Source organism: Dipodomys merriami, unplaced genomic scaffold (assembly GCF_024711535.1).
Source record: "Dipodomys merriami isolate MVZ:Mamm:240054 unplaced genomic scaffold, mDipMer1.0.p SCAF_2, whole genome shotgun sequence".
NCBI classification, from domain to species: domain Eukaryota; kingdom Metazoa; phylum Chordata; class Mammalia; order Rodentia; family Heteromyidae; genus Dipodomys; species Dipodomys merriami.
In genome coordinates this window covers 99,956,480-99,980,613 of record NW_027203381.1, presented here as the reverse complement: position 1 = coordinate 99,980,613, position 24,134 = coordinate 99,956,480, and the positions used below count along the sequence as shown (strand labels likewise).

Here is a 24,134-nt window from a genome sequence, read left to right as displayed (position 1 = left end):
ATATTGCTATAGTTATCATTTGCCATTTTCTCAAATATGTCCAAATCTTCAAACTTATGGATTTTAAGATGTACTATTTATTTAGTCTGGTTTTACTATCACTCTTCATTCTGGTAACACCACAAAATAATTACTACTCAGTTCTGATCTTATCCCTTTCTACAGTACCTATTTATTTCACAACTAATTAATTACATGGTGAGTTGCTTATTTTCAACTGGACTATTCTTTCTCCAGCTACCTGTAGTTCTCATGAAGAAAGGAGTCACTACAACTCAACAAAATTCCTGTTAGGATTTAGGACAAAAAAAAGCACACACAAAAAAATCACTCTTTTAACCCAAGGTGTATTTTAGTATTATCTCTATGTATTGAACTTCTTATTTTTTAAATACAACATTATAAAAATACACTTATCTTATAATATATAATATATATAGTATTAAATAAAAATGAACATTTAAATATGCTCATAGTAAACAAACTTGTCATTGAATACAGAGTTTAAAATAAAGTAATTTACAAGTTAGTTTATGCTTGTGAGAATGACTCCCAGATTTACATCAGAAGTAAATTATGAGGATTAAAAGAATGATCCAATCAGATCTGAAAGATAACCAGATGTACTTTTTGTTTTATTAGTTTATAAAGACAGTTCTCTTGATACAAGGAGACATTGCCAAGATTCTCTCATAAATAACCAAATATTGAATTGATTTTCTGGAAACCACAAGGGACATTGTATCTAAGTATCAACTAGTGTTGAAATAATCATCTCAGTACTTTTCAGCATGTATGAATATCACTTACTTTTAGAGAAAAAAAATGTGGCTCATGAGACTCACATGGACTGTGTCACCTAGAACACCTAGATTACTACACTGAATCTATTCCAAGACAGTGGGTCTACTAATACCTAGGTGGCAGCTGTTTTGTAACATTCTTTCTAGAGAGTTAAACTTTTCCATTATATCTATGAGCCATGTCATATGAGTTCCATCACATTAAGTCTTATAGTTATCAAAAAAATATTGACAGCTATGGTTATAGCTCAGAGATAAAAGTATCTGTTTAGCATATAGAAGCTCCTGAGTTTGAAGAGTTTGAGTTCCCTTAAACCTAGGACAGGTTTAGGAAAAGAAAAGAAGAAAGGGAAAGAGCAAATAAGAGAGAGAGAGAAGGCACGAAGAGAAGGAGAGAAAGGAGGGAAAGGAATTAATAGGAAAGGAATAAGGAAAGAAAAGAGAAAGGAGAGAGGGAAGGAAGGAAGGAAGGAAGGAAGGAAGGAAAGAAGGGAGGAAGGAAGGAAGGAAGGAAGGAAGGGAGGAAGGAAGGAAGGAAGGAAGGAAGGAAGGAATGAAGGAAGGAAGGAAGGAAGAAAGGAACAGAGGGAGAGAGGGAGGGAGGGAGGGAGGGAGGGAGGGAGGGAGGGAGGGAGGGAGGGAGGGAGGGAGGGAGGACAGGCAGGCAGGTAATTCTTTCTCCAAAATTCAAAGTGCTAGGAAAAGTTCTCAGTGGTAGAATGTTTGACTGCATGCATAAAACACTGGATTAGGAAAGTAAGTACCTTAATTAATAAAATATAGAAAGATAATGTTTTACTAACAAACTGATTCTTTTTAAAGAAAAGATTGTTCTCTTTGTTTGTTATAGAGCCAATAAATGTCTGCCTCAATTGAGGGACTTTCTTTGGGAGGAAGCCACATAAAAAGGAAGAAATATCATATGCGAACTGTATTGTTTTCAGTAGATGACATAGAGAGCCACATTCAAAATGATAAGTAAAAAGATCAAGGTTCAAATTTACTTTCCTCAAAACTCAATGTAATTATCCAATTATTCTATAGCTATAAATTGTATCAAAGAACCATGGTATCAATTTGTGCCATGCATAGTATTAAGAGCAGTAGAATACATCCTAAACATTTCATAGACTCTCAAATAGAAAGAACCAAAAATAAGTATGAAAATAATACTTAAAAGATTTCTTAGAAATCTAGTTTTGAACATGAATTAGATGCATAGTTTACATAAGTTTTAAGAAACAGCAAGTTGTAAATCTCATAGTCTAAGTTAGATATTATCAAGATATATCATTTTTGGTTTGTCAATGGAAATAGTAATTATAAGTTTTGTTTTTGTCTTTTAATATTTAATCAGTGATTAAATAGTATTTCCTTCATAAAACCAGAAAGTAAAATAATCCTGGTATAAACATTAAAAATAAAGATTATTAAATACTTCTTAACATGATAGTCTTTAGACTTATAATTCTATGAAATAAGTGAAACATCAATAAAACTAAGTTTTCCAGAAAAGGAATATAGTTTACCAACATGGCTACGATAAAGAGTTGGTCAAGACTATCCTGTGGTCTACCTGGTTATAAATGTGATATAAATAAAAATAAGTTCTAAAAATAACCAAGAAATACAATCCTTTAGGTGCATTATTTCCAGTTTAGGTAAACATTAAAGTACAATAGACAAAATTGTTATTATTAATACATGGAAATTAGATTTAAGTGGTATTCTGTGCCATTTTTTTTTCAAAGTTTGAGAGACAGAAAACTACTAAAAACCAAGAAATCCAGTTGTTGTTACAGCTGTACACTTGGTTTAAACTCATACACACACACACACACAGATAACTGTTTTCAAACGCATTCCCAACAACTGCGCTGTAAAACTTGTGTTGCCTCGAGACACTTTTGTTAATGCTATTACTTGGGGCTAGAGTATCACTATGGCATTAGTTGCAATCTTTGTTTTCCTGTGTCTGAACCTTGAGGACAGTAAGAATAGGTCTTTGTGAACTTCCAGAACCCAAACAAAATCACAATAACCTCCAGAAAAAATAAATTCAAATGTTAAAAATACAAGTCTAACATATAGTAAATAAAACCTCTCTCCTCTAACCCTTGATATTAATGAAGCACACAAAATACTACTTTTGATTTTAGTATAGAAACATCCTTTCAGATGGTCAAGGAGTAGTGTTCATTGTCTAGAATATATAACTGAAATATAACATTTATAGTAAAGCAAAGAATAAAGGTAACACGAAGCAAGAATTTACTAAATAATAGTTCCTAAACCTTTAAACCAAAAGGAAAAAAAATTCCTAAGGCCAGAGTGCTTATTTTTAGTCCCATAAACTTGTGTGTCTAAATAAAATACTAAATCCAAATAAAGACATGTTTCTAATCTTTTATTTCCCCTTTTGAACTGAAAAACGTTTAAAGACAGAGTGATGAATATCAGGCTAAAATTTGTGAATTGTACATTAATAAGCTGTGAATTTAAATATTTTGCTGCAAATGCAATACAATGATCTTATGTCTGGTTTCAATTTCATGATCATATCTTTGTTGACTGACTTAAAAGCTTTTCCCATAATGGCTTCTCAAGGTAATGGAATGCCTAGCTTAGAAAGAGAATTTAGCTGGAAACTAATAGTAAAATATCAACACAAAGGCCAGATCAGAAAACACAGCTGTCTAAATCCCAGTGATTAAAAGGGTATCTTAATCATTGGTGGTGAAACCATAGGTGTTTTGAAAAGAAAGCTCTAGAAGGTAAGCATTTGGACTTATTGAAGTCCATAACTTCCTTTGTATATTCTAACAATGGTAAGAATGCAAGTAGAATAGGAAATAGCATAGGAACAAGAGACAATCCTTGATATTTTGTTGTCATACAATACCTTTATAAGACTATAATTCCACAAAATAACCACATTGGTTTGTTCTCTGTTCTCCAGTTTTGTACTGGTAAAAATATGCTTAAGCTTTGTATATCAACATTCATGATTCTCTGAGGTTGTTCTCAAGTACTTATTTGATTTTACCTCCACAAAGAATAATTACACTCAAATAAAAATATATCAAAAGTTATAAAGGAGGTAAAACCCTTACTTTGAAAGATGGTATTATCAATACATACACATTCTTTTATACCTGGACTGAACATCAATTTAAACTATTTTTCCTTAAATTTCACTTTGAGCTTTGAAAATCCCAAAGCTACATCAAAATAACCTATTGTAACTACAGCTTCCATACACTTTGCAGGTTTGGTTCTAAGGCATACACTGGTGGTCAAAGAAAAAGAAAAAAAAAGACAAGTAAATACATTATCAATTAACTGGAAATTGAGAAACACAAATTTAAGCTTAAAAATATTTAAGCTTAAATATTTCTAAAATGTGAAAGCCTTATATTAATATAGTTTTTTTTTTTTTTTTGGGTCCGGTTATGGGGTCTGAACTCTGGGCCTGGGCACTGTCCCTCAACTCTTCAGCTCAAGGCTAGCGCTCTACCACTTGAGCCATAGCACCATTTCCGGCTTTTTTTTCTTTTTGCTTATGTGGTGCTGAGGAATCGAACCCAGGGCCTCTGGCATGCAAGGCATGCACTCTACCACTGAGCCACCTTCCCAGCCCATTAATATAGTTTAAAAAGGTAACTTTTCTTTTGGTCGGTCTTGGGGCTTGAACTCTGGGCCTGGTCACTGTGCCTCAGCTCTTCAGCTCAAGGCTAGTTCTCTACCACTAGAGCCACAGCACCGCTTCCTGTTTTCTAGTGGCTTATTGGAGATAAAAGTCTCACGGACTTTCCTGTCCATGCTAGCTTTGAATCACGATCCTCAGATCGCGATCCTCCTGAGTAGCTAGGATTATAGGCGTGAGCCACCAGTGCCTGGCTTACAAAGTTACCTTTTAACTTAATCTAATAACATTTTTATACTCACATAAGATATCTTTGGCATTCTAGCTTAGGACAGAATGAGAGGTGAACAAAATCATTTAAATCCTTTGATGTTTATTCCCCATTAATATTTTGATTGAGTTGGTACAATTTATTTTTAATTTTTTGATATCTGTAAATTTATAATTATTTTTGTTTCTAAGTATGTTCTATTAAATGTTGGATTATGAAAACCTATTGTGTAATTATTTCAACTATAAATCATATTAAAATATTAGTCAACCTGGTGAAAACATCATATACAATGTATACAGCTTTATTGATGAGTTACACATGCAATTATATAGTTAAATAATTAACACTAATTTATTTTGTCCTACCATTTTATGTATTACATGCTCATTTTTATGGTTCTTAGTTGTCTCTCAAATATGAATTGAGCCTAAGAGAAATTAAATTATTATTCCAATATAATATACACTTAGATTCTGTATATAACTATTTAATCATTAGTCAACAAATTACCCTTGAGATACTTTCAAATGAGCTACATTTAGTATTCATATACATAAACCGATCATGAACTACTTGAGGATTACACATACCTGCTCTTTCACTACAGGTGAACTAGGGTACAGCACAGTGGCCAAGGATAAAACATAAAAGTACATTTTCTGAATAAAGTTTTAAAATAAGTATACATTATCCTCTAAGTTAAAGCTATTTCTCTTCAAAGTGATAAATGAAAACTATCTTATTCTATTTTATTTATAAGCAAATAATTATACTCAATATAATTAAATGCCACAAAGGAAGAGGATAAAACCACTTCAGTGACCACGTTCAGCAGAAAAGAGCTCCAAATCAAAACTCATGTAGTTCCAACAGCTATGTGTAAATTTCAATTTACTTTGACTAATCAAATAAAATGAGCAACAAAGAAACTTCAAAAACTAAGCGGCAGCTGGGCATATGTGACTCATGCCTATAATCCAAGCTACTCAAAATGCTGAGATCTGAGGACTAAGCTTCAAAGCCAGCCCAGGAAGAAAAGTCCATGTGAGTCTTAACTCCAGTTAACCAGCAAAAAGCCAGAAGTGGAGCCATGACTCACATGGTAGAGCACTAGCCTTGAATGAAAAAAGCTTTAAAAAATGTGTGAAAGCCCTGAATTCAAGACCCAGTACCAGTGTGTGCGCGCATGTTCACATGCGCGCGTGCGCGCGCGCGCGCACACACACACACACACACACACACACACACAAGTACTACTTTGTGCTTATATATAAAACTAGATTATCTCAGTTAACACCTGGGATACATGTGCAAATATTTTAATGTCGTTATCAAAACAAATTACGCCATCAGGCCACTTTCTCCATTAAGCCCAGAATGCCCCTTTTACTTACTAGCTACCTCCAGCGATGCGTTGTGACTCACAGCCTCTCCAAGATAATTCCTTGCAACGCAGACATAGACCCCTTCGTCAGGTCTACTTTTCCGTCCATGCACTATTCTTAAGAAAAATAAAGATCCACTTGGCAGCAGCATGCGGTGTGAGCGGGGGTCATCTTTGTCGGTCTCCACTCTCTCACCCCCTTTGTACCACTCAATCGTAGGTGTTGGGCGGCCTTCAGCTTTACAGTTCAAGGTTGCAGGTTCTCCTTTTGAGACGATGAGGTCAGAAGGGTGCTCAACAATTCGAGGTGGAAAATCTTCTTGTCGAAGGCGGGAGCCTGCAGAAGAATTGGTAAAATATGAATATTTCATCTATCACTTGAAAATTCATTAAAAATAATAAGCTTCAACACTACAAGGTAAATATTGACCCTCCGCTCAGAACGTTTTCTTGTTTATACTTTGCCAGTTCACATATTCTCTGCAGCAGAAACCCATTGTCTTTAAACCCTTCCAGACTCTATAACTCAAGTGTGCTTATACCATGCATACTGCTTGTTTTTCCTGAGAGGTCTCAGAGACCTGATAAATAGCATCCTGAATATCACAAATAAGAAATAGACTCCACTAACTCATCTGCTATAGACAAACACACCATTACATTCTAATATAAGGGAACATTTCTCATACTCTCAACTCTTTGTAAATAATAATATACATGCACACTTTCCACAGTTTTAATAATTAGCTTTATGATTACCATGTAAATATTTGAATAGGCTTCAAAGATGAAACATTAAATAACTAAATTTGAACAATGCACATACTGAATGGAAAAGGATACTGAGTGACACATCCTGGACCTTACAGCTCACTTCATAAATGTAGTTTTCATTGTCTATGCCATGTAAGGATATCCTGTGACTCTACTTTTTTTTACAATTAAATTATAAAATCAGGATGCTTCAAAATTTTAAGCATTCCTATCTTCTTTCTGCTATGTATAGAGTAAATGTGTAAATTTCACAAATGTAGTCCCATATCTGGCTCTCATCTAGTATTCTGATCCTAATAAAGAAAGCAAAGTCATAATGCACATTCCTTAGCACCTCTCTTCTGGTCCTCAATAACCAGCTACCATCCAATATAAATAATCCACTAAATAGTCAGCTTAAGGTTTTGAAATGAAAATATATCCTGGGTCCTTCAGTACTTCAAAGGTCCTTAGAATTCACTCTTTCTTTGCTCCTAAATCCTTGAGAAGAGCCAGCCCATTCATTCCTTCATTGAGCTCTTCAGACTCCTAGGCTCATTTTTAGTTCCATAACACACTGAGCTTCCACAGGGCCTTTAGCCCATACCTGCAACAGCACCTGCACTCCAAATAAACTTTCCTCCTTTACAATGTTCTTTCAAATCCCTGCTTTCCTAGACCTTTCCCATAAAAATAGATTTGGCTTTTATAAGCTTATAACACTGGGAAGATAAGCCAAGTTCAAAAATTCAAATGTTGTGAGCTTTTGTTCATACATGGAGGTTAAACCTAAAAAAACATATCTACAGATATGCATATGTGTATATATAATATACTAATAGTCATACTATATACCTAAATACATGTATATGTAGATATATATTCTTATATACATATACATATATACATGTTATACATACATAAACACATAAAACATGATTTTAATTATGAGATGCTTTAGGAGATGAGGACAGAATATAAGAAAGATGAAGAGGGAATCATTTTGGAATGCACTGGAACCATATAGAGAGATAGAATAAAGAATCTCAATGAAAATTGTAGGTCAATAAGGCACTGAGGGTAGAAAAAAAGAGGAGGCAGTCAAGAGGGTTATTCTGACCACAATATAATAAATGTACATGTGAGAGAGCATGGTGAAACCCCTTGTTACAATTAATGCACACTACAAAAGTGAATGATAGGAAAACGAAACAGCCTCTATACGTCATACCAGCAGAAGGGGGTTGGGCAAATGAGGGCAGTGAATTAGGAATGAACATGATTTAAGTAGTGTTTCTGCATGTATGCAAATAAAAAATAAACCTATTGAAATTGTTTTAATAGTAAAGGAAAGGAATACATTTAAAACAAGAAAATTAAAGAGTTAAACACATATCACCATATTCCCAGCCTTGATAAAAAAAATTATCAGTATTATAATTGCAACCTATTGGTTTGAATTTTTAAAGATTCTCCCTTCCCAGTAGTCTATAAGATCTGTTACTATGATGTAGCTCATTGTTGCTCTCCTGTTGCTTGAAAGATACTGAGCACACTATGGTTCTTAGTAAAAATATGTGTACTAAATGAAAAAAAATGGAATGCTAACAAAAACAATCCCAGTGAGCAGAATGAGCTTAAGAATTATGCAATTCTAGAAAGACTTTATAAGATTTTATCTTTTAAGATTGCAACCACTGTACATGCTATTGAAACTTAATATATTATACATCCTGCATAAGACTTACATATATCTGCTTAATTTTTAGCTAGTTTAAAAATTGATTAAGTGAAAAGACCTGTTATTTGCTCATAACTACAAAGAAACAGTTATCTATAAACAGTAATAGTTTTAAAATAAATATTGAGAAATAGCTTTAGTTTAGTACAGTATGCTGTCTACCAAACTTCTAAAAGAGGAGGAGGGAGAAATAAAACAGCAAGTCAAAGGGAAAAGGGAGAAGTTCATAATCTCTCACAAAAGCTATGCTGACCACACAAAGAAACTGAAGTTAGCTTTTACATTACATACATATGGATGTAAACGTGTATGTTTTATTAAGGCACATATTATTTTAAAATCTGAAAGTTCATTTGAGATGGGAAATGAGGCTGCCACTGTTGCTAGGAGAACACAAAGAAAGGGCATTTAAGAAAAACTCAGCAAGTTAGAGGAAAATTTGGAGCCAGGGAACTTGAGGTGAATCTTGAAGCAGTCATAAAGAAAATGAAGGGGATGATTTCACCCAGACGCACAGCTGCAAGAATGTATGGTACACTTAGGACCTGAAAGGAAGCTAGTATGGCCTGTGTATGACAAGCATGTCAGAGATTAGGAATCATGAACCTGAAATAATAGCTGAAAGAAATGATGTGGTGTGCTTTGTACGTGAAGCTGGAGTTCTGCAGCTAAGCTGAAGGCAACAGGAAATCATTTTTAAAATAATTGAGCCAAATGTACTTATTACCTTACTCATGTAACTGTAACCCCTCTGTATAGTATCTTTACAATAAAAAATTAAAAAAATAATTGAGTCAAGGATGGATATGACCAACTTTAATTTTAAGGAGCTCTCTCCTGGTAGGCTAAGTTACAAGGGGATTAAGTAGGATGGTTTTACAGCCTTCAAGCAAGAAATATATGAATTTGTAAATCTAAACCAAAATGAAAACAGAAAAATGTCTAGATATTTATGTCATAAAAGCAAAACCTGTTCACAAGCAATGGAAGGGACAGAGAGGAAGTGTGAATGAATATAGCTGTTACATGCAATGTATATATTTGAAAATGGAACTACATATATTGATGATATGGATGGGGATGGGAAAGATCAGGAAGAAAGAGAAAAATGGGTGACATTGATCAAGATGCATTGTATTTATTAACTGGTGGTGTATTGACTTAAATCTCCCTTGTAAAAATAAGTAGTATGGAGGTTCCTCAAAAGACTCCACATAGAGCTCCCCTATGACCCAGCAATTCCACTTTGGGGCATTTACCCAAATGTTTTCAAACAAGACCACACTAAAGCTACCAGCACGACTATGTTTATTGCAGCATTATTTACTACAGCTAAGATATGGAACCAACCCAGATGCCCTTCAGTAGATGAATGGATCAAGAAAATGTGGTATATATACACAATGGAATTCTATGCCTCCATCAGAAAGAATGACATTGCCCCATTTGTTAGGAAATGGAAAGACTTGGAAAAAATTATATTAAGTAAGCCAGGCCCAAAGAAACATAGGTCCCATGATTTCCCTTATTTGTAATAACTAGTATATGTCTGAGACAAGCAGAAAAGGTCAGATAAGTTGATGTTAGGTGAAATAAACCCAAGGTAAGGACTCAAATGTTTTTTTTTCTTGCGATTTTTTCTAACATATTTATAAGATGATTTCTTTGTTGCTTGTATGTTCCTCCTCCACAGTATAACCCCTGTTTTCACTGTATTTGATGTTGGAATAATTTGTGGATGGGAAGGGAAAAAACAAGTTGTTTAAATAGGGATACAGGTGGATCCATTGCAACAATCAGATGTACAAGATGTAATGTCGAAAAACGAACTTTACAACTTGGGGGGAGGGGAGGATAGGAAGCGGGGAGGTATAGGAGGGAAAACACAAGAGGAGGCAACAATGCTTGATAAGAAATGTACTCATTATCTTGCCCGTGTAATTGTAACCCCTCTATATGGTATTTTCACAATTTAAAAAAAAGATATTTTTAAAAACCACCATGGGATGGAGGAGAGACAGGAGTAAGGGACATCCCAAATTTCTGGTGTCAGTGATGGTTGAAAGGCAATTCTAATGAAAGGCAATTTTAATGAAGGTAAGAATAAAGAGAGTGATTTGGTGGGAGGAAAAGGAGTAGGGGAGGTGGGGGACACACAACCTGAGATATGGAGATATAGAAGTCCTTCTAGAATATCCAAATGGTGATGACACACTGCCAACTGTACATTCAAGCATGATCTAAGAAATCTCAGCTGGAACTGTTGAGTAGAACTAGGCAAAAACTATGAGAAAGAATAAAACTGTCTAGGGAAAGGGTGTAGAGGAAGTCACGGACAATTGCCGAACCTGGAGATCACCCAGGCTCCACTACACTGCTGTGCTGCTGAGATTCTCTTCCATACTCTGCCTGCAGTTGGACCACAGCCACCAGGACTGGGGAACAGAGGACTCTGGTCCAAGTTTTCATCACTATGTCTACTCAGAAACATTCAGTAAAAGCTTCAGCAATAAAAATGCTTTCAATGTTATTAATGACTGAATTTTCAATAATGCTCTGTGGAATACTCTTTCCTCAGATTGTTAATAATATTGCTGCAGAAAGAATAAAAAGACTTAGAGGCCACAGTGCCTTTAGTCTTCTAATGTACCTTACATGGGCCAGAAAATGAGTATAATATGCAACATTTAGCCAGTGGACTCTTTCTGTTTATATTAATTGCAGGATATATTACTGAGTGTTGTTTCTGTGGAATACATTTACAGAGAAAAATATACACTAAGAGAATACAATAAACTGAGAAAAATAACTAACATCAGTAGAAACATTGTTGATTGATGGTAGTAGCACCAATACCTTTTGTGTTCATAATCACAAAAATACCCCAAATCTCTCATTTCTTATAATATATCACTTTCAGGAAAATTACTATGCAATATCTCCATCAATTTATATGAATAATGGGTTAGCCTCAGTAATAAAAAATATAAATGGTAGTCATCTTCTTTTCTAAAACCTCTAACAAATGATACTTTATAATAAATTCTAAGCTAGAAGGGAAGGCCATGAAAAGCAAACTAGTATTAATTAGTTCTTCTCTCATAACATCTTTCTAAGGTAGATGTTGTTGTTTTATGTGGTGTCCATATGGGGAACTGAAAGCTCAGCTGTCACACAGCTGGGAGGTGGCAGTCCTGGGATTCAATCAGAGTCAATTCCCACATTCTTGCTACTCCAGCTAATCCATAAGTATCACTTAGATTGACTATTGAAAATCCACAGATAAGCATGCATTGTCCATTTCCTCTTCAACATTGAATGTCAGTGCTTTGTTTTCTTGTTTTAAATACAAGATGATAAGAGAAAGAAACAGTAAAGTCTGAAGATACCTGTTTTGTCTCTATATACACACAGGCATAGACTGACTACCTGTACATCAAATGAGTTCATAGTCACCTAACTCAGTGAAGGCCTTGGTGATGAGTAAATGAGGATATAAAACTTTCCTTATACTGCACTGTGTTATCATCTCCAAATATGAGCTTGCATGGTTGAGTAAGTATCTTTATATTATCGCCTTCTAATATTCTGAGACCTTCAGTTCAAACACAACTATTTTTTGTAATTAAAACTAGCACCATAGGACGATTATGAGGTATATAGCAATATACTGTTTCAAAAAGTAAATATAAAATAAATTTTTGGTACAAACATATTTGAGGGAATATTCAACGTATAACAACTTATGCCTCAACTCATGCAATTTATACCAATAACTATGACTCACAAAAAGCAGATGTTTTACCATGCTGGGACTGAACTCAGGATCTCATACATAAAGCACATACTTTACTATTAAGCTGATTCCTCCTTAATCCTGCAGAGAGGCATTGGAGAAAGTGACACTAACATAAAATAAAATAAGCTAGAACATATATTAATCTTAGAATTGTAGAAGAAAGGCCCTAACTATTACACATTAATGATCATAATCTTTTTCTCTAAAAGTAACACCTGGAATCCACTTTTACTTGTTCACAACTTAATCCATACATATAACATGCACATGCTATATTTTACATAGATAATATTTTTCATTCTTTCTGCATTAAAAAAACTTTCTCTAATCATAAATCATGAGTTTTATAAGCTACCTGCCAACCACCATTGTAGTTATGCTAATTTGCACAGTATTATGTAATAAGATAGGAAGTTTATATAATCATTGGCAAGATTTACTTCCAGGGTCCAACCACACTCTACATAGGAAATTGAGAAGTTACAAAGGAGAGATTTGTAGCCAAAGAGACTGATAAAGGAATGAAGATGATGTTTTCAACTGCCTTCAGGAAGAATCCCAGAACACTGGGAACAAAACACCACTGACACAAGACAACTAGCAACACAGTATGGGGCAGGACAGGATTCCTTCAACAACTGCCCAGTTGGAAGATAAAATATAAACACCAGTGACTGAAATCTGTAAATATTTACACAACCACAGCTGGAAAAAGATACACACGTAAGTGCTAAGTATTTCAGGGAAATATATCAAAGTCACATGAGATTTATGATGAGGAAACCATACTCCTAGCTGTATGTAAACTAGTTCCACACAGAGATATTACACAAGCATTCCAGTAACCACTTAAGAGGGTGATATTATTAATATTCCATGGAGAACTGAGGTGGACAGGTAGGTAGAGATAGATAGATAGATAGATAGATAGATAGATAGATAGATAGATAGATAGATAGATAGATAGATTAGATAGACTTTCTATTTTTTCATCTATGTAAATTTTTCTAGTATGGCAGCAATATTAGTCATAGGGTTTTGCTTATTTATATTTACAAGTTTGTTTCTTAGTAGATGGGGGAAAAATAACTAAAACTGTGAAGAAAGTCATTAAATCCAAATTCCTTCTTTGTTTTGTTGGTAAAATTAGTGAACCTACAGTGAATAAAATACTGATCTGTATCATTTATGGTATTAAAGCATCCTACAGCCCAAAATGCTTCTAAGATTGTTACTATTATAAAATAAACTTATTAAGTAGTTTACAATTAGACAGTGACAATTTGGTGACATCCATCTGTGTAATGTAAGGTAAGGGATGTATTTAATTGCCTTGGAAACCTACATATATTTGTAAAATAATATTTACATTTTCAAATTTATTCATTGTTACTCTAAAAATGATGTACAGAGGGGTGATTAGTCAGTCAAATAGAAAGTTTCTCCCCCCCACTCTCCCCACCCTGCCTATCTGTTTCTTGCTGGTCCTGAGTCTTGAACTCAAGGCTTAGGTGTTGTCCCTAAGCCTCTGTTTGCTCAAGGATAATGTTTTACCACTTGAACCCCAGCACCACTGCCAGCTTTTTCTAAGTAGTTTATTAGAGATAAGAGTCTCATGGACTTTTCTGCCCAGGCTGGCTTCATGATCCTCAAATCTCAGCCTCCTGAGTAGCTAGACTTTACAAGCATGAGCCATGGATGCCCAATTAAGAGTATATTTGTTTTGAGCAATGTCCTTCTTCCCTCCCTATCTCTGAGATTTTCCCTTCCAACCCTACCCACAAGTTGTATATTTCATTTTCAACAAAGTTTCTAGTGAGTATCACTGCTGCATTTGTTCACCCTTTGTCCCACCATTTCTGTGTCCCCCTTTACCCTCTTAAAGACAGATAAATGAACAAACAAGACAAAAGGAAATGAAAACAGAAACAGTAACAAGAAGAGAAAATAAAATACTTTTGTTTCCATTTCCTGGAGTTCATTTAAATAAATATTATTTTATATGATCAGATGCACATAGCTATTGTGCCTATGTAATCCTCTCCTAAGAATATCTTTCTTTGATCTATGTGAATGCCTAGAGATTTGTATAATTTATCATGTCCCATGTATTTTTTTTCTTTTACCATCCAGTGTTTACTTATAGCTTTATAAGCAAATTCTAGTTACCACAAATGAAGGAAACCATGCAACCTATGTTTCTTTAGGTCTAGCTTACTTTGCTTAATATAATTTTTCCAAGTCCTTCAGACTCCTTACGAATGGTACTCTCACCAACATTCTTCAAACTCTCTTCAATGAAACAGAAAGGGAAAGATCACTACCAAACCATTCTATAAAGTCAGCATAACACTATCCCCAAAACCAGATAGAGACTCATCAAAGAAAGAGAACTATAGACCCATGTCTTTTAAGACCATTGATGCAAAACTTCTCAATAAAATTCAGGACAATCAAATTCAACAACTAACTATTGTCAAACAGTTTCATTACAGATATGCAAGTCAGTTAATATAATTCAATACATGGACAGAAGCAAACACAAGAACCACATGATCATTTCAATACATAAATAAAAAGTAGCTGACAAGATTCAACTCCCTTTTATGATAAAAGCACTGGAACATTACTCAATATAAGAAAGGCTGTATTTGACAAACCTACAGCCAGCATTATACTTATGGTAAAAATCTAAGACCATTTCCTCTAAAATCAGGAACAAGACAAGTTTGTCCACTTTCTCCACTTTTCTTCAATATAATATTTATATTTTTAAAAAGCCTCTTTATGTAAAGAATTGATCAATTTTTTGTTAAAAGGCTGCATTAGATTTTCATAGAATTTGTATAGTATTGCAGAAAGAATTTGCTGCGTCAATTATCTAAAATCATTCACATTACTAAAAAGCCAAATCTTTCAACTTTGCTTTTAAAATTAGGTAGTCGTACTATGTCACATTTAAAGATCCCTGATTCAAGGTGAGCTGTTGATGCCTGCAAAGTAAGCATATGGCGTTGCAATTTTAAAGATAATTGTCTAAAGACAATTACACTTTTGGAAAACAAAATAGTAAAAAGAGCCTTTTAAAGGATTACTGAGAAATCCCTAGAGGAATGTAGTCAACTTCAGTCATTCTAAAACTGAGTCAGTACTTTTGACTTGAACAAGAATGTCTGATGAAAATCTTTTACACATTGGCAAAGTAACTGTAGTCTTTCCATCCTTATATCTCCCCCATTTTTCTTTTTATTAAATCTTTGTTCTAATGCTTACAGATTATATGAAGTGCCCTAGTAAAAGATGTAGAAAAGCAGACTCTAATCATGTCACATACGTAAGACAGAGAAAATTTCAAAGTATTCCAAATCTTAAATCTTAATGTTTGGAAATAATACACAAATGGAGTAAGTCTTTATTTTCTAAAAGGGTAAATAACCATTTCCAAACAAAAACTATGTGTAATAAATCTAGTAGAGAAAAATCGTACACATGCGCATATATAAGTTTTGATGCAAAAATATATTTACCACCTAAAATTCTAGGAGTACATTATGTCTATATGGACCTATATCTTTATGTGTGTGTGTGCACATGAGCACTCACACCAGTACTGAGACTTTAACTCGGGATCTAGAAGTTGTCTCTGAGCTTATTTTATTCAATGCTAATGCTCTAGCACTTGAGCCACAGCTCCATTTCCAGCTTTTTGGAGATAAGAGTCTCACAGACATTCTTGCCTGAGCACTTTGAACTGTGATCCTTAGATCTCAGTCTGCTGAATAGGTAGGATTACAGTGGTAAGCCACCAGTGCCCAGGTGAACCAGACGTTTTTTTTTTTATTATTTTAATGAAAACATAAAAGAGGAATATAATTAAACCGTGATTTTGAGAGTGGCTCAACTTTAATGTGGAAGGAAAAGAGTCATAAAAATATATTAGATCTAGAAAACATTCATAATGTCTACAGTTGAACTTAACAAATGGTTGGATCACAAATGAACTGCTTCTCTATTTCCAGTGCCTAGAACAATACCCACCACTTAGGTGTTCAATGAACATGAGTTGAATGAGTGATCCATTTTAATGGAAGAAAAGAATGATTGGAGAGCCCAGATCTAATTAGACAGGCCTCTACATTAGGCACAGCTGATTAAAGTAAAGGAAGTCTTTTTTTTTTGTCAGTCGTAGGGCCTGAACTCTGGGCCTGGGCAATGTTCCTCAGCTGTTCAGGTCTACGATGTGTCATAGCGCCACTTACAGCTTTTTCTGCTTATGTGGTACTGAGGAATCAACCCCAGGGCCTCATGCATGCAAGGCAAGCTCTACCACTGAGCCACCTTCTCATCCCCACTGAGTCACCTTCCCAGCCCCGTAAAGGAAGTTCTTACTTCTGCTTCAAGAAAGCAAAAATCTATAAGGAAAAGAGATCTCTCCACTCAATATAGAGAATACACCATGAATTAGTCCTGATTACCTAGAAATATGCCCCTAACTATCATGTGACATACGAAGATGAAAAGAATTTTTTTTTCTGTTCTAGCTAAAGACAGTGACAAAGATTTAAGGAGAGGGGCTGGGAAGGTGGCTCAGTGGTAGAGCGCTTTCCTTGCATGCATGAGGCCCTGGGTTCGATTCCTCAGTACCACATAAGCAGAAAAAGTGGCATTGTGGCTCAAGTTGTAGAGTGGTAGCCCTGAGCTGAAGAGATCAGAGACAGCGCCCAGGCCCAGAGCTCAGGACCCATGACTGGACCCCCCCCAAAAAATCTTTTTAAGGAGTTAGAAGAAAAAGGTGACCTGAAAAATGATCTGAAAAAAAATCCTTGACTGATTTTTAAAAAGTAATTACAAAATGGCTAATTTTTATGTCCCTCTAAGTTTTTTTATTTAATTTTTATTGATTTTTTTATTGTGAAAATAATGTACAGAGGGGTTACAATTACATGGGCAAGATAATTCTTTAGCTTATAAATATTCAATGGTTCATAAAACCACAGTCTATATTGAAAGCTGCAAAATCCCACAATCACTGTGAACAATATAGGGGAAATGGTCAACCCCTGTTAATATATTAGCATTCATTCATACAAAGATGTATGAACTAAATGTTGGAAACACAGGAGAACCAAGACAAAAAATAAAAATATTAAACGATACCTGTCTCTGTCTTTTTAAGTCATTAAAAAATGCAGTTAATACAAGTGACATAAACGACAGCATATATCCTTAATAACATCGAAAATAGTTCTTAAGCAACAATATATATTTTTTCATGTATACATGCAAACAAGGAGTAAGGAAGTCTAAGTAAGTTTTGAAAACCTCAATACATTATTGCTAGAATGAGGGTGGGGGTGGGGAAGGAGAGACTAAGAAAAGGAGGGGGTGTCTTAGAAGGCAAGAAGCCTGAATGAGAGATTAAGTGTACTGGGGCCACAAACCCCGGGGCACCTAGCCCTCTGTCGTGCCCTGTCTGATCACTAGGAATTTAAAAGACTGGCTATGGATTTAAACCGATTAACAGCTATCAATTGCCTCTTCTCCTTAGGAAGCAAAAAGCCCTAATTGTTTCACTTATCTTCCATACCATTACAAGCTAATTCCTGGTCTTTTACATTATGGGAAACTCATTTTTTCTAAGTCTTACAGTATTTTTTCAGTACAATTGATTATTTTTTATTGAATCTTAGAATATTCTCATAATAATTTATTAAGTCCTAGTTATATTGTTAAAATGGTTTTCCTATTCTGCTTGTAATGACCAGGATAATATCTGAATATAGTTATTATTTCTTCTACTTTTCTATCATTGCAAATAGTGATGACACATAGAAAGAAAAGATTAGGTTGTGGTTGTTTTTCTCTTCAAAATATGATGTTTTTAATTTTATGAGTATAAATTTCTTTTTCTAAGATCAACTTTTTAAATAGTCATTATGTTTTCTGTATATATACATAAAACTGCATGCAAACTAGGTGGGAATGGCTCATGCTGATAATCCTAGCTATGCAGGAAGCTGATATCTGGGGGTGGTTCAAAACCAGCCCCTGCAGGAAAGTCCATGAGATTTTTATCTCCAATTCACCATCAAAAAGCCAGAAGTGGAGCTATGACTCACTCAAGTGATAGAATGCTAGCCCTGAGGAAAAGCATGCTCAAGAAGAGCACCCAAACCCTGAGTTCAAGCCCAGGGACCAACACTCTCTCTCTTTTTCTCTCTCTCTCTCTCTCTCTCTCTCTCTCTCTCTCTCTCTCTCTCTCTCTCTCTCTCTCTTTCTCTCTCTCTCTCTCACACACACACACAAGTGCAATTATGTATTTGGATAAATAAAGCCTGCTACAATATAGTACTTCAAGCTGGGCGCTTGTGGCTCACACCTGTATTCCTAGCTATATAAGAAGCTGATAGCTGAGAGTGGTTTAAAGCCAGCCCCAGAAAACTATAATTAAAAACAACTCACTTCTCAGCTAAGTTGAACTATGCAACTATTATGTGAATTTTTAGAGCTACACTATATCTTAAACAACTCACCTTGACATCATTGGATTGGTATGTTTAAGACTTAGTAACTATATACCATGGAGTATTACGGATTCATGAAGAAGACTGAAATTAGTCATTGGTAAGGGAATTGAATGAAACTGGAAGTCCTAATGTTGAGTGAGAAAAGCAAAATAAGCCAATTGTTTTGACAATTATTGGGGAAATAAAATTGTCCCATTATTATATTATCATTCACTTATTCACTAAACAAAAACGTATGAACTAGATGTTAGAAGGAATGGTATTTTAAAAAGTGAAAATATTTAATGTTATCTGTTTATATATATGTGTATATATATTTACATACATATACACAGATGTGGATATCTGTGTATACACAAAATAGTTCTTGTCTAAGCAAGAAAAAGAAGAGTTAGTTATCAAAATCAATCATCAAAATTCTTGGAACTCTGAGTAAACCCTATTATTATTCTAATTACAGATGAGGAATCTCAGGCATAGAATTTAATAACGTGACCCAGATTTCATAGGTACTAAGTGATCTGACAGAGATTCAGACCCTGAATTGTGCTCCAAAATTTGAGCATTTAATGACTGAATTATTGTACAATAGTACACTAATGTGAAAATCGTAAGAGTTTACTTAACATGGGACAAGAAGTATACATCATTGTAGAGCTCTTTCCTACCATGCATGTGCTAGCCTCTGGGTTTGATTATACACTGCAAAAAATATACAAAATAGACCCTGAATTTTTGTGAACCTAACCCTCATAATTAATTTAAACTAAAAAAATAATAATAATTAAAGCTGGGCATTGGTGGCTCACACCTGAAATCCAAGCTACTCAGGAGGCTGAGATCTGAGGATCAAAGCCAGCCTACACAGGAAAGTCCATGAGAATCTTATCTCCAATAAACCACCAGAAAACTGGAAGTGGTCTTGTGGTTCAAGTGGAAGAGTGCTGGCCTAGAGCTGAAGAGTTCAGCCCCACAACCGACCGAAAAAAACATTAAAAATCTACAACATACACTTTGGTCCCACCACTGCTGAAACAAACAAAAGTCACCACACTTAGGTTTTTCTTTTAGGACCATACTTAGGTTTTTCTTTTAGGACTATAAATTTCTATGTCTCTACACCTCTATTAATGGGTTAGTTTCTTCATCTATAAAATGAAGCTAATATAGCATATTGAAGCTCGAATAAGAACAGATAAATCTATCAACTCTCACATTATCCAAACAAAGCAAAACGAATCACCAGAATAAAAATACTTGGTCACGGTATAATACCCTCTGAGTACAACCTAGACCAATTACGCTCTTCTGAATCCCATATATACAAGGTTAGGGATAAAACCTTTTGCAAAAGAAAACTATAAGTTAGGTGCTGGTAGCAGCTCATTCCTATAATCTTAGCTACTCAGGAAGTTGGAAACTGAGGACCTTGGTTTGAAGTTAGCCCAGGCAGGAAAGTCCATGAGACTCTTATCTCCAATTAGCCACCAAAAGGCAGGAAGTAGAACCATGGCTTAAATCGTAGAGCATTAGCCTTGAGAACAAAAGCTCAGAGACAACACCCAAACTCAGAATTCAAGCACAAATTCCTGAGAGAGAAGGGAGGGGGGAGGAAGGGAGGGAGGGAGGGAGAGAGGGAGGGAGAAAGGGAGGGAGGGAGAGAAGGGGGAAAAGAAAATGAAGAGACATTCTTAGCCTGTAGACAATGAACTTCATGTCTGTGTGAATTCTTGGAAGCATACGAAAATTTCCGGTATACATAGTAATATAAAACTCTCATGTTGAAGATGATGATGTTCTAATCATCAGAAATACAAAGATAATGTTGGCTTATCAGAGGATAAAAAACTTAAAACAATAGCTCCCAGATAGTTGGTACAGAGGTGAGAATGAAATTCAAAGCTATGAGCTGTGTTGCCACAACACTGCCTCTCTGTCTTCTCATTTTAAACCTTTTCACACTTACTCTTTTTTTCTTTTTTGACATGATAGTGGTCTCAGCACAGAGTGAAGGAATACTTGTTATTTCTCCTTGCCCAAGTAGGAAGTTCAAGTTATTTTCTATTTAGAAGTATTTTAGTACACATTACCATTACTAAGAAAAGGAATAGCAGTAGCTGGCTGTATTGGGTGCTTAGTATCATTCCAGTATGTATTGGGTTTTGTATATGCAAAATATATTGTACATTATTTATATTATTTTGCAGTGGTGGTGAAGGCAGGGTGGACATAAAGAATGAATTCTGTTATCCAAAGTTTGGCAATGCAGGAGTTCAGTACTTAGAAAGATTATTGAAAAATTATATTGAACAGTTCAAAGTCCAAGAACTATATGCAGAAGTTCCAAAAGCAAAATATATAATAAATTTATAAGAAAAGAGAATCAAATTTGAAGTGAAGGGGTCGACATAATTGCACCAAGAAAATGAGCTTTGGGCTAGACATATAGAGAAAATTTTAATTTGTTTTAGTCAGAAGCTCTTATCTACTAAAATTATTTGGTGCTTGGTGTTTATGAATATCTTCACATTCTCTAAGAGAGAAGAACCATCCATAGAAAAGATCACTGGATTCTTGATGAAGGACATTTTTGATAAAAAGGTTGAATTTTAAATTGTGGGTGTATTAGTTCCTAAGTTTGTCATAAAAAAAATAGCATACAATGGGGATTTGAATAACAGAAATGGACTTCCTCATGGGTCTGCCAGGACATAAATTTTCTGAGATTCCATTTCAACCAGTGGCTGGGTGGAATAGAGTGCTGTGCTCATTTTACTACATATGAAGCAGAATGGTTTGGCACCATGACACATGTCCATGAGCAACCTGTATAAACATATATAGGAGGATTATACTCTAGGTTAACCTAGACCCTATCTCAAAAATAACTAACATAAAAAGAATTGAAAGCATGACTTAGCTCAGTGGTAGAACAGGCTCAGAAGAATTCTGAGCATGTGGAACTAAACTTTTACCCCATTTCATCTTAACACATTTAAATAGGAGCATACAAATAGTTGCTTCTGTATTGGAAAACAGCATTCTAATCTACTTACTGTATGAAAAATAGAAAAATCACCAAAGGAGTGGGGGGGGCACAGAGAGAGAGAAAGAGAGAGAGAGAGAGACAGAGAGAGACAGAGACAGAGACAGAGAGAGAGATAGAGAGAGAGAGAGATTTGAGACACACAAACCCTGAGAAGATCATGTGAAGGCACAGATGAGACTGACCAATGCATCAAAAAGCCAAAGAACATCAAGATTCTCAATGGCCACCCACAGCTAGGAAGGAGGCAGCGATCCATTTCCCTCAAGCCTCCAGAAAGAACCCACACTGCCAATGCTGGCTTCCAGAATGGTGAGAGAATAAATTTCTATCGTGTTAAGCCACAAAAATCAAAAGACAGGAAAGAAAAATATCACAATTCATACTGATGGCTCTTAAACATTGGAATGCATCACAAAGTCAAAATGTATACATATAAATCATTTTATTAACTGTTGGATTCACATCACAATAAATTGGACAGGTGGAGACTTGATATCTGGGCCTACCACTCTTGACATACTACACGAAATATATCTAAAGAGTTTATTTCTTTACTTGACGTGGGTTCATTCCTAGCTGGCCTTGGTCTTTCTGCTTTGGTTTCAAATGTGCAGGAATTGCAGGTGTATACCAATATGCCCAGGGAAGAGGTGTTCTGGTGTCCATTGAAGTGTAAAAACATCTGATCTATTTCTGTTCCCATTTCAAAGTTACTGTTCTCTTTAACTCTCTTTCAAAATGACTGGAAAATAATTTTTACAAACCACTATATCACAACTAATTTCCCCAGACTAATGCTACATTTCATCTGATGTAGTCTTTCTGTCAATCCTATAATATATAAACTATCAATCTTCCATTATTATACACACACACACATTCACTCTCAGAGAGAGTGTGTGTACATATATATATATATATATATATATATGTATATATTCTGTAAAATTAACTGATAAAATGAACAGGAAAGAAAACTCCTACCTTACAGAATATTAACAGAGCCAAACATAAAATAACTAGCAAAAATAACTAGCAAAAATCTGGTATATATGTAATAAATGTTCCTCTTTCCAATGACTGCTTTCTCTATTTCTTTCCCTTTTATTTATTTTTATTTTTATTTTCATTTTTGGGTCCCATCATGGGGCCTGAACTCTGGGCCTTGGCGCTGTCCCTCAGCTCTTCAGCTCAAGACTAGCGCTCTACCACTTGAGCCACAGGGCCACTTCCGGCTTTTTTCTTTTTGCTTATGTGGTGCTGAGGAATCGAACCCAGGGCCTCATGCATGCAAGGCAAGCTTTCTACCACTGAGCCGCCTTCCCAGCCCTTTCTTTCCCTTTTAATAGGGTCCATCTGTCGGCACTGCTGATGATTTATGGGAATGCACCTCAACCCTATGTTCAAAGGTATGACCATGTATAGCCCAAAGCACCGCCTCACTATGGCAGGGGCAACCTAAGAACATGGGATTCACTTTCTCATCATCAATGACCTCTCACCCCCTTTCCATCCTGAAAGCCCAGCTATTGTGATGCTACTTTAAGTCAAGCCCTGTTCCTGTCATGCCAAGCCAAGCCTAGTTCTTGGACCTAAATCCCTGTTCTCTTCCTTATTTCATTTTGAAGGTTTTGCTTTACCTATAACTCATTCTTTTACTATCTCTAAGAAAAAGAAGAGAAAGAAAAGGTAGAAACTGAAGTCTTTCCTCACATGGACAGAACATAGAAGAGTGTTGTTTAACTGTATTTTTTTTGTCTTTTCTTTTTTGGTACTGGGGATCGAACCCAGGACGTTGCACTTGCTAGGCAAGCGCTTTGCCACTGAGCTACATCCCAGCCCAGAAGAGTGTTCTTTAGTATTAGATAGATACACAGCAAGAAAGCAACCTGTTCCTTCTTTTTCATTATTAGTGGTGAGGCATAGCTCTAGGGTTGATGTATAATTTTTAATATTTTTAAACTATAACAAGTGAATGTCTTACTAATATCCTGAATATATAGTTGAACATATACATGTGTCCTCATCTTCTAAGGAAAGAAAAAACCATGTTTAACTACTCTGGGGTTAATGTCAAATAAATGGTATATAAAGAAAGAAATGTAGAATCATTTTAAATTTTTCCAACTGGCTACAACATCTACCTGTGGTGATTTTC

The 24,134-nt window shown here is 35.2% G+C and overlaps 1 protein-coding gene across 8 annotated transcripts in view; it reads right to left on the bottom strand.

Annotated features, from left to right (window-relative positions):
• Robo1 (roundabout guidance receptor 1) overlaps positions 1-24,134 on the bottom strand; it is an 820,976-nt gene that overhangs the window by 306,139 nt on the left and 490,703 nt on the right. For all 8 annotated transcript variants that reach the window (XM_070030453.1, XM_070030457.1, XM_070030452.1 and 5 more), the window contains one exon: positions 6,118-6,444. In XM_070030453.1, the coding sequence (XP_069886554.1) occupies positions 6,118-6,444 (327 nt within the window). The remainder of the gene's footprint in view (positions 1-6,117; positions 6,445-24,134) is intronic.